The following is a 12,510-nucleotide window of genomic DNA, read 5'->3' on the forward strand; positions in this document are numbered from 1 at the left end:
TTATTCGAAGGTTATGTGTTTGATACAGGAATCACTGTTGTATTTTGGACCATGAGTGTTTCTATGGGTTTTTTATGTTTTGGTCAAATCCAGTTTTCGAGTGTAGACCTTCTTTTGCGCGGAAGTGTATATGAATCCCACTTTTACTAAATCCCTGATGAGCCGCGTTGTACATAAAAACCTATGTGCCTAATGTATTTTAAAAAATAACTACCGAACAAGAAAGAAACATTTTCACCTCTGACTTTATTCATACATACAGTGGTTGGAATTGTTTTGTCTCGAATGCATTACCTTGAAGAATAAAGGATGACTTTGTTAATTGTTTGAGGTTTTTAGCTTCAAAGGTCATCGTCATAATTATGTTTATCGTGAATTCTCTCTCTGACCATTGACAAATAATTCAGTGCCTGCCTACCACCAATGCGACGGTAGACACAAAGCCTCCAGTGTGAACAAAGGTAATCTTAACATCGTTGCTGTGCTGTCGTACGATGCTCGCAGGGACGTCATACTCGTAGGTCTCAAACACCGTGGAACTGGAATGGCCAGCCTGGAGGGAGTAGAAGGAGGTCAAGGGGTGATTGTTCATCATGATCGTCTTTGGAGGTCCGTGAGTGGCCTTGCTGTCTCTGCTGAGACTGATCCTCAGACGAACAAAATCAATGTTGCCAATGCTCGGGACGTTTACTTTAACATCGACGACGGTGTTGTGAATGGGGACAACCATGTCGGGGGAGAAGTAGGTGTTCTGGGTCACAGTCGGAGCATGGGCAAAGTTGTGGGTTGTGTGGAACTGGAAGTAACAACTCGCTTCAGCAGGAACGGTTACCATGGAGTTCGTGACGTGAACTGGTTTGTCTGTATCTAGAGTTGGTTTCTTCTGTGAGTTCAGATATTCACAGGTGGACTTTCCACTTGTCGGATGGAGCCAACCTTTGTCGAAATTTAGTTTCACGTGCGTGGGCTTTTGGTCGTGGTTGTGAAGAAGGATATAAACAGTTCCTGAAGATTTGTCCAGTAGGATGTGAGGCACAATGTTCCTCTCAGTATTGTGGAACTGACTGTCCACCCTCAAAAACATCATCGCATTGCGGAAGTTCATCCAGAACTTGAAAGCATCAGCAACATCCCTTACGTTCCTGTGCCTGTCAAACAAACTGTAGTTGATGCTTGCTTGTCCTTTAAGCTCAGTGTAGGTCAGCAAGAAAGCAACAACCTTTCTCATCACATCACGACGTTGAAGGAAGGTAAACATTTGGTCGTTGTGTTGATAGATATGGCCCCAGTCAATGAAAGGGGATGGTTTCTGTTCATCCAACCCCGATATACTTCCCATGCCATATTCACTGATGATAACATCGAACGTCTTTCCTTTCTTCTTATGGGCATAACTCTCAATAAGGTCAAGAAGACCAAACAACTTTGCTTCAGAGGCATGGAACTGGTGGGTACCTCCGTGAACGTCCAGGCCAGAGTAGGAGTGAAAGGAGAAAAAGTCGAGATGATCCAGAGCCATGTCCATGAAGTCAGCCATCTTGCTCCAGACCCTGAATCCATTGGCGTCATAATTAGAAGATGCGCCTGTATACGTGGGCCCTCCCACTCTGATTTGTGGATATTTCGATTTGATTTTCTTAGCTGTCACTTCGTGGTATGAGATGAATGTCGACCAGTTTGTGCTGGCATACTTGCCATCTGGTTCGTTGATGACTTCAAAGAATAATGGAAGGGTTCCTTTGGTTCCTTTGTCTACAGCGTCAATGAGAAGATACTCAAACTCCGCAGCAGCATCGATATTGTTGGGAAACAACCCCTTGTGGTGGGATTTGTCTATCCAGTGTGGCCAAAGCTTCCCTGTAAATACATACATTATAGGTAACAAGTTTGTTAGCTTGCTAGTTTTTATATCCGTGAAAGGGAATAATATTTATTTGATGGTTTGTTGAACTCCGCACTCTGAGCTCCATCTTTATGACGGAATCAGGACCAGACAATCCACTGATAGACATCATGACCATCTTTCTACGCAGTTGGGATACGATAACATGCATCAACCAAGTCAGCAAGCCTGACCACCCAATCCCGTTAGTCGCCTCTTACAACAAGCATGGATTGATGAGGACAATTCTTACCAGTAACTTTACTTGGGTGTAGGGGAAGTTGGATGGCCTAGTGGTCTGGTGGTTAAAGCGTTCACTCGTCACACTGATGGCAGTTATGAAGTTTTCTGAATATAATTTGGGCATTTTCACCTGACGTCATCATGACCATTTCCGGTTGGCCGTATCCTTGCATGTTGGCCAAGTATTTTTGTGCGAATTGCCCTTTTTTGGAATCGAAGTAGGCAGGGTCGGGATATCCCTTCCTGTGGGGGTTTTCCGTTGCCTGGGCAGATAAACGAAACGTTATAATCCTGGTAAGTAAATAGAAGAAATAAAACCCTTTCCATTTTCATCAGAAATCAATTGACGATTTTGACTCTATCGTAAGCATGTGGGGTTTCACTGTTATTTTGCAATAGGACAATACTAGTATTCAAAATGTTAAACAGTTTCTATAGACCTTACGTGCTCAAAGACACCGTCCGAACCCTCGGCTTTAACCCATCTGGCCGTCGTTGCTCCTATTTGTTTGACACGTGCAATATCAGGGGTGTTGTCAAGGACGTTCTTGCCGTTCCAGCGTCCATGGTCAAAGTTGACGCCATCTCCAATCTTCAGCAACTCAGGGAAGATGGTGATAGTCTCGTCGCATTGCACCAACGGCAGACAGAAGAACAGCCAAGTCACGATGTGGGCGGCACGCATGTTGCCAGCTGCGTGTAGTCCCTTCGGTGTCAAAGAATCACACACACACACTGTTCTGGTATGCGCTCTTGTATCTATACTGTATATGTTTTCTTATCTCACAGTGCACAGATTAGCCTAGTCACTGTGGCCTCGAGCTGAAGGGCCTTGGCCAAAAGAAGTCACTGTGGTGCACAGGCGTGTAACTAGTTACATATTTTAACTTGATTTATCATCCAAAACTGGATCCCACAGGAGATATCGCTCGGGTGAGACTCAAGCCATATCTATACTGCAGATATCGCTGCAATGAAATTGCATCACAATGCTTTGTAGACCATTGTGACGTCATTGGTTTCTGTTAGCAGTACGTTACACTCAAGACACTGCTTATTACTGTCTACAAACTAAAAAGGTTGGGAAAATGATTTTGGATGATAAAAAATCTCACCCTCGTGTCTTTTATTATCAAATATATCAAACGGCACGAGGGTGAGATTCTCTTTTTAAACATATTTATTTCCATAAAGTGGAGGGATTGGCAAACAAGCAAATTTTGCTTATCTGAATGCCTCTCCCAATCATGATACACACACACACAATACAATGTATTCACAGTGACATGAGAAATAACATACATTATATATATATGACATCAAAGATAAGTATTGTTCTGTAAGTGTCTAATTACTGGATTATCTTTCGTTACTACAGCTACGTTTTTATTTACATCCAGCACAACATCATATAGCAAAGCCAACATCTCAGACAAAATCTCTAAATCGGCAAGAAGACAGAATAAAACTGTGCACTGATTTCAAAATTTCAAGATTTGTTACTGCCGTTTAATGTGAATTACCATTTAGAATTGAATTTAAATCGTAGCTTTTTACGAAATAATACTTATTTTGCCCTAATGTACCGTTTAAGGGACACGTAAGAAAGACATGAAGTGCATCTTTTTTAACTTTAGTCTAATTTGATAAATGTAAAATTGGTATTTATCTATTTTTCGTGTCATTTATAAAACTGCCCCTAAATCAAGTTCGTCATACCTTATAACATTTAAATATCAGAGTTAATTTTCTAAATTAAGAGAGAGAGGGACGGCCACCAAATAAACTCACGAAAATGAAGTGTAAATCTATTATAATTAAATAATTAAAGAAAGAATTATTTGAATGCTTCAAAGTGAATGCACCTTTTCATTCAGAACACAAATCTAGCCAAATTACCAATAACGTCATTATGACTAAACAGTTGTTAATATGTATTTCATAAAATATTTATTTCAAATCTTACTTAAGCGAAAGACCCTTATATTTCAGCAAAGAATCTCCCCATGCCGATAATGATAGAACGATCCGAGACGCACATTCTCCAAAAGACCAGCTGTTCCCTCACCTGACGTAAATTAGGTCTGTAGACGCACAGATAGCATCTATTGTTGACAATCAAGTGCCGTGTTTCTAATTCTCTCGGCAAACATCTGCAGCAGTCCGTCGGATAACATCGAGTCTGTCCGTCAAAGTAAGATTGACACAACATCCGAGGATGGGAAGAGGATGCCAATAACCTGAATGCACAATTGAAGACGAGTCTAACAGTTTACATGGTATAGCTTGTTTCAAAACCTTTGGCTTACATTTTTTCTTACGTGAGTCTGTCGATATATATTTAGCGTTGAACTGATAATTAGGTAAGTTCTATATTCATAGTATTATTTGATATATTTTTTTAGCATCGTAAGTCTTTCGTTCTTCAACAACTGTCAGTTTTGCGTTTCAACTGTGTTGATACTTTTAAACTGTCTAAACTACCGGGCAAAAGAAAATATAAATTTGAACATATGATTTTTGCAAAAAAATAGCAAACGCTAGAAAACGTTACTTTGGAACGGAACAGAACAAACAAAGCTCCAATAATAGATACCATCAAGAAAAGGCGGTGGATAGGTCACATCCTACGAAGGCCGCAAGGAAATATCGCGAAACAAGCACTCGACTGGAACCCACAAGGCAAGAGGAAGAGGGGAAGAGCCGTAACAACCTGGCGACGAACCCTGGAATCAGAACTGAGATCAATCCACATGTCATGGGGAGAACCAAGACGAAGAGCACAAGTCTGAAACAGATGGAGAACTGTTGTGAAGGCCCTCTGCCCCTCAAGGGGTACGCCATCTTCCCGAGGCAAGGGAGTTAACTGACTTAAAGTCCGGTTTCCACCCTTGCCGAACTAGGCTGGAATGCCTGCGCTCCTGGGTCTTAGTGAGTGAGTTTGGTTTAACACCTCTTTGGAAGTATTTCAGTTATAACGCGGCGTGTCAGTAAGAAAGTTTGGTTTAATACCTCTTTGAACAATATTTCAGTTACACCACGGCGCGTCAGTGAGTAAGTGAGTTTTGTTTGGCACTTCTTTGAACATTATTTCAGTAAAACCACGGCGTGTCAGTATGTAAGTTTGGTTTAACATCTCTTTGAACAATATTTCAGTTTACACCACGGCGTGTCAGTGAGTGAGTTTTGCTTGTCACTTCTTTAAACAGAATTTCAGTTATACCGCGGCGTGTCAGTGAGTGAGTGAGTTTGGTTTAAAACCTCTTTGAACAGTATTTCAGTTATAATTTACCACGATGTCAGGTAAATGTTACAGGAAATGGTGCCGGTTTTAGAGGTTTACCACAAAACAGTCATAATCGTGGCTAACTGAGGTGACGGTGTTAGAGGTTTACCACAAAACAGTCATTAACTAAGGATCCGAACCAATAATCACAGGATTGGCATGTCTGAGGGACGTAACACTGCACAGCAAAATGCGGCACCTTGGACGTTGTCATAGACGTAATATAAATGAGATCTGGGCATCGATATATTCAAATACATAGACACAATACACGTGTGTAGAATGAGTGTGTCAGATGGGTTTAACGCTGCTTTTAACAGTATTTAAGTTATATCACGACGTGTCAGCTTAATGTGGGAGGAAAGCCCGAAGTAATGCAGGTCTCAGACATTTATCACTTCGGTGAAACTCAAGACGGCGTGTATGGGGCTTGCAAACCTAGAACCATCAGAGCGAACTACGATTCGAAAACACGCTCACAGATTTCTGTCGTGGCTTTAACTCTTCCAGTGACATGCTGCGCCTTAGGCGATTGGGCCACCCGTGCCCCCTGTATGTGGAAATTGGTTCAGGACACAGTGCAGGCAAGCGTACGTCAATGTGTGTGTATGGGAACATGTTTAGTACCACTGTTTGGACAACGTAGAGAAGATCCAGGACTTATACCAGTCACTGTCTTGTGTCTTGCAGTCACTGAATTTCAGGTATCTATTCATATATTTTTCACCGCCGTTTGCCTGTTACGCCCAGTGGAATCTGTTTCGGCAGATAATCGAGACTGGTTATTCTCTGGCGTTGACGTTTTAAACCTAATACAGATCGCCTTGTCAGCCTGTTGACTCCGAATCACGCTCAAATCTCGCAGGGCTTATATACATAAATGCGAGGCCTATTTGCTCAATACACATGTCCAGATGGTCGTTAAAATGTTAGAAAGGTATTTCAATGTGTTTGGTCTTTCTGTAAACATAAGTAAGCCTCGAAAATACAACTTGCGTTGGTAAATCAATCATCTGACATGTTATAATAATAATAATAATAAAGTCCATTTCTTCAGCGCCATATCCGTCTACGTAGTCGCTCATAGCGCCTCTCACAGGGTCACAGACACATCTAAAGAGATAAGTCTTTAGTTTTGTCTTGAAAGTGTCCAGAGTTGGAGATTATAACCGGGCATTCACTGTCGTGTGACGGAAAAGCATGTTACCTTGACCTGTTTCCAAAGTTAATTTGTCACAAGCGTCGTAATGCAATTTTTGTTCCTATTATACAATACGACACGGAAACACCGAAACTATGCAGGTGACGTGAGGTGAATGGAGTTTAAACTTAAAGGTAAAATACCCAGGTAGTTCATCCCTTTCAAGTACATCACCATCGAAAATCCATTTTTAGTTTGTTTTATTTGAGTCACCATCAAACATGGGTGTGTTCTTTCTTTTACTTGAATGGGTTTTACAAGACTGTGACTACCCAATCAGATGGCTGGATAATATTATGCGTAATGACAAATGAACCGCCTCCGTGGTCTAGTGGTAGAGCGTCCGCCCGGAGAGCGGAAGGTCTGGGGTTCGATCCCCGGCAGCGTCATACCAAAAGACGTTAAAATATGGTACTTGTTGTTACCCTGTCTGGTGCTTGGCATTAAGGAGATAAAACAAGGACTGGTCGGCTCGGAGTCAGTATACTGTGTCTGAGTGGGGTATTCATGTTAAACTGCGGCATGGTATCTCAGTGGGCTAGCACCACTATAAATCGGCACCAGTCCGGACTAGTACAAGCAGCCACACAAACACACACACGTACATGCACGTCGCTATATAAGTGCAATAACCTTGGACGCGACGTTAAACCCCATTTCACCTCACATCACCATCACCGTAATGACAAATTCTATCGTATATCACTTTAATACGCCCTGTTATATAAGTATAACCAGATTTTTCCCCTTATGTAAACATATGTTTTTCGTTGCACAGGTTGCTCGAGATGACATATTTTCTTGCATTTAAATGTTTTTAACGCCATGGAGAAAAGTCCATTTACTCTCGCGCTGACAGCTAAATATGCAAAACGCTGACAATAAAAGATTACTGTTAGGCATAAAGCGAACATTCGTTGAAAAGAAACAGTAGTTTTAATGTTATTTATAGGAGGTGAAATACATGTGGAATTCTGCGGAAAGTTTTTTTGTAATTGTCAAAAATAAAGCATTTGGAAGCCAAATGCAGAGAAGATTTTTTCGTTTTAGGGGTGTCATTGACTTCATTTCTAAATTGCCTGGCAAAGGAAAGAATACACTTAATAATTAGATCTTCTAAGAAATTACATCGTTATTAAAATGTTATTAGGCTGAAAACAATCGCCGAAACACTGCAAACCTCAGGTCAAAACGTAACCATGAATCAAATACATCACTGTCGAAAAAACATTTCTTGTTTGTTTTAATTTTAGCCACCATCAAACATGGGTGTATACTTTTCTTTTGGTAGAGCGTCCGCCTGGAGAGCGGAAGGTCCGGGGTTCGATCCCTGGCCACGTCATACCAAAAGAGGTTAAAAGATTGCACTTGTTGTTACCCTGTCTGGCGCTCGGCATTAAGGGCTAAAACAAAACTGGTCGGCTCGGAGTCAGTATACTGTGTCTGAGTGGGGTATTCATGTTAAACTGCGGCATGGTATCTCAGTGGGCTAGCACTATAAATCGGCATCAGTCCGGACTAGTACAAGTAGACACACACGCACACACGCACACACGCACACACACACACACGTGCATGCACGTCGTCGTTATATAAGTGCAGTAATCTTGGACGCGACGGTAAGCCCCAGTTTACCTCACCTCCTTGGTTAAGTCCATGCGTCCGATGGGAAGAAATAAAATAGAGCATAATGAGGTTTAACATGACCCCCTTTTGACACAAGTTCTTAATTCTGAATCGAAATTACAGTAGACTACGTTTATAACGAACTGACGGATTTAACGAACTTATTTTTAGTCCCGGCCATTTGGTGTATATATGCTGTTTATATGCTTATAACGAACTACGGTTATTACGAACTAAAATTAGTTGTCCCTTTGAGTTCGTTATAACCGTAGTTTACTGTAGCTCTTATTCTGTTTTCTAAAACCTTTATTTCAGACACTGATCACGTGTGAACACCAAACACCTGGTGGCTGAACAGTGACAATGGTGGACGGCGTCGATGGAGTTGGTTGCTAATTATTTGTCAACACAATCACCTCCGAGGTCGACACACTTCTGCCAACGGTGCTGAACTACCTGGATCCCACTGGTTTCTAGAAGGCTTCTTCCTGGTGGTGTAAAAAGTCCCCCACAGCAGAAATGACGTCATCGTTATTTGCACAATGCTTCCTGACAGTTCCTTCTTCAGGTTCTGGAAGAGGTGGATACAGTCAAGTCTCGTTAATCCGACATCGTTGGTTGCACATGATTGTGTCGGATTAACGAGTATGTCGGATCAACGAAATTAAGTGATTTGTGATCGAAAATCGGACGTCTTCACGATAGATAATAACCCTGTGTACCTTGTAATAAAATCATTAAAAACGAAATATTTATATTGTTATGTTGTTTATTCATTCATTCCTTAATTTATAATTAATGACATTGCAAAATTAATAATAATTTTCCCATTTATACATAACAATAGAGACATTACTCACTGAATTTATCACATCAACGACACACGTTGCATCTTGCACTGCCAAATCTGGTGAAATAGAGAATGTTCAATGTTTCAATGAGTTCAAAGCCACCGTCATGCATTGCAAACATGGAGACAACAGACTAGCACCGGTGCTTATTTCCTGGTGGAACAAACGTATCTTTAATCACTTTCCCACGACGTCTAGCCTTGATATTTGCATGCAATTGCCTCTGACGTTTGACATAATAATGCCCAAGGCATGAGACAAGAGAATAAATTCAAGATGATATATGAATGAATTCCACTCAGCATGTATGAATTAATTATACTTAGTTGATAAAAATGTACGTTATGTTTTCTCCCCATGTTTAACATCGGGTTAGTTTCTAGGCCGTTGTCATCCAAAATAGCCTAAAGAATTTTTTTCATATTTAATTATGTCATCGAAAAAATATAGATAGAGAATTATAATAGGAGCATGTGTTTCATACTGATTTTACTAAACGAGTGTCAGAATGTTTGTATTTCCCGAGCGAGAGCTAGAGTAATACATTAATGCTTGCACGAGTTTCGTAAAATCAGAATGACACACATGCGAGTGTATTGATTTCTTTATTACCCAGTATATCTGAATCGTTTTGAGCTCCCCTTTAGAAAAATGCACTTATCACGCCAGCCGTCTTAGACAACAACAATCTTCAGCTATGACGTAGTTTATAGTGTGGCGTCATTCCGTCCTTACGTCACAATATGATTCGATTGACGTCCATAATGCCGTCCGCATGACGTCAACAATGCCGCCCGGATGACGTCAACAATACACTTGTGCGCGTGACGTGATATTTGCACTTTTGCGCATACGATTTTTATGAACTCGGTCAGCTCTAACCCTATGGGTAATAAATAGAGAATATTATATGAGTGTACATGTTATACTATGCTTACGACACGAGCGTCTAAATTCCGGTATTTCCCGAGCAAGAGCGTCGTAACATAGTATGATATGAACACGAATATGATGTTCTATTTATTACAGAAGAAGATGTCTAAATACAGAGACGAATTTTAGTGTTTACCAATAAGGGCAGCAAATCGCAACAGCAGCTGAACCACAATTTGTCGAATGACGTCAACAATCTTCAGCTATAACGTCGTTTCCAGTGTGACGTCATTCCGACCTCAGGAACCATTGAGATTTGAATGGCGTCAACAATGCCGTCCGGATTACGGAAATAATACACTATTGTCTCGTGACGTGATATGACCCTAGGGCAAATGATTTTCCTGAACCGATATTTGTTTGAACTCTTAGGTTAAATAATGATTGAAATGAAGATGCAACCGCGTTACTGCGGCGTTGTAGGAGACCCTACTGCGTGCACCTCGGCGTTCTGCACTTTTCATGGACGCCGCGAGATCGCCGTGAGGACGCAGCCCTGGTGTGACAGCTGTTTAAGGACTGAGGGGATATCGTTAATCCCCTAATGCACGTCACAAATTGACGAAAATTGACGAGTTGTTCAAGTGAAACCTTCCTTCTGTGACAGTACATTAGTAATATATATATATAATAGTATATAATAAGTTTTACTTCAGGGAACAATTCGCTGCGGAGAGTTGCATCCCGGTTCGCCAAGATTATGTTTCTAGGTTTGTCAGCACCATCGTGGGTTTCACCAATGTCTCATAAACCTTACTGTTGGACTTTACTTTTAAATTACATGCCCATTGTCTGTATATATATACAGCTTATGTAACGTGTGACACATATAAACTATTTCTCTCTGAGTGTCATGTTTGTCCGTAGTATAAAGGGGAAAATAATGTTCAACGGATGTAACTCGTCGCCAAAGCGTATTTTTACTTGTTCAATTATCTTCACGTAAAAGTAAATAATTGCTGACAATCTTAGAATGTATTTATCGAATTATAACCAAATGTTGTTTTAAGAAACGGTATTACTGTTCAAAGTCTTTGGCTGCCTGTATTAACGCGTCAAAATGAAACAATTAAACTAGACATTTTAAAATCAAAACATTCTTTCAGGTTAGTATCTGATAGATTCGCTGATCGAAATAAATAATTACACAAAAAATAAATGAGATTAAACAATTATTTATCAATCCCGACCCCCTAGAGCTGAAAATTACCTCAGTAAAGTGAGTGGGTGTGATTTTACGCCGCCGCTTTTAGCAGTTTTCTGGCAATACCACGACGGGGGACATCATCAATGGGCTTCACACATTGTACACTTGTCGGGAATCGAACCCGAACTTTCGGCGTGAGGAGCGAACGCTTTAACCACTGGCCTACCCCACCGCCCCCTTGTCTTGTTTAAGTCAATATAGTTTACTTGTTGTAAAATGTGGATAAATGCCTCTGCTTAATTACAGTTATGTTTTGGTTTTTTGGGGGTTTTTTTATTTTTATCTATTTTTATATTTTTTTACTTTTTTTAACTTTTTTTTTTATTGAGGCTTGTTACCATCTTGATCTGCATTGTATATTTTATGTAACCACCGTCGGGTTTTTTTTCAGAGAAATATAACTGAACTGTGTATAGTTTTGTGTTGTCCTCCTTATATCTTTACATAAGCTCTGTTTGTTTGTTAACAGACTCGGTTTCCACTAAATGTGGAAATATAAATGCTAAAAAAAATGCGCCATGCCCAAACTGTAGACGAGAAACCAGTTCGTTCAAGTATGAAATAAAGTTTAATTTCCCTTCTCATTTTCATTTAATTCCAAAAGTGAAGTTTACAGATTTTTAATACGCCGTTACCACTTCATAAGGGGTTATTCTGACTGTGAGTGAGATGGGATGTATTCCAACTCAAAGCAAATTAATTGTTGATATGACATGATACATATGCATAGACTATAAAACATGGATAATAAAATAAGTTCTCATATTCCTCAAAGAATTGTTTTCCATTTTATTTGACAGAATGTCCAATGTTATGTATCCTAAGAGTTTGTACTTCTGTGGTGACATTTATTTAAAATAAATCAAACTTAATGTTTTTTCCGTGTGTTATTTTTTAAACTTTGGTCCATTTGGGGTCCCAGGTGTGGCCTCTTGTATAAACAACTAGGAATTACATACATTTCAAAGAAGAGACGTCTCGTCAGTTGTACAGATTAACGGCCGCTGTCATTAGAATGCCTTGAATGGATTATCGCTGGTTACGTAAGCTTTATTGATGAATAAAGAGCGGCGCAGCTCAATTCACTGCCGATTATGCAATTTGAAACAACCAGTTGACGAGCCCGCTGGTCTGTGACTTTAGAGTGTCCAAATGTGTCTTTATTATCAGTAACCGTGCTGGCCTGGCGGTATGCATTGTCCTTAGCCAAGCGATCGTTGTCGTGCTGCTTGCTTGGCTCGAGGTTACAAACTACTCAAGGTGGACGTGAGTGACCTATAT

General features: G+C 40.4%; 1 protein-coding gene across 1 annotated transcript; it reads right to left on the reverse strand.

The window, feature by feature from the left end:
- Positions 1-227: 227 nt before the first annotated feature.
- Positions 228-2,873, reverse strand: LOC124132906. Its single transcript, XM_046497067.2, has 3 exons — positions 2,571-2,873; positions 2,256-2,388; positions 228-1,857 (listed from the first exon to the last, which is right to left on the reverse strand). Exons 1-3 carry the CDS (start codon positions 2,808-2,810, stop codon positions 404-406), a joined length of 1,827 nt encoding a protein of 608 aa, XP_046353023.2. The 5' UTR covers positions 2,811-2,873; the 3' UTR covers positions 228-403.
- Between the last annotated feature and the right edge of the window lie 9,637 nt (positions 2,874-12,510).

This window comes from Haliotis rufescens, unplaced genomic scaffold (assembly GCF_023055435.1).
Source record: "Haliotis rufescens isolate VD_foot unplaced genomic scaffold, xgHalRufe1.0.p SCAF_18, whole genome shotgun sequence".
Taxonomy (NCBI): domain Eukaryota; kingdom Metazoa; phylum Mollusca; class Gastropoda; order Lepetellida; family Haliotidae; genus Haliotis; species Haliotis rufescens.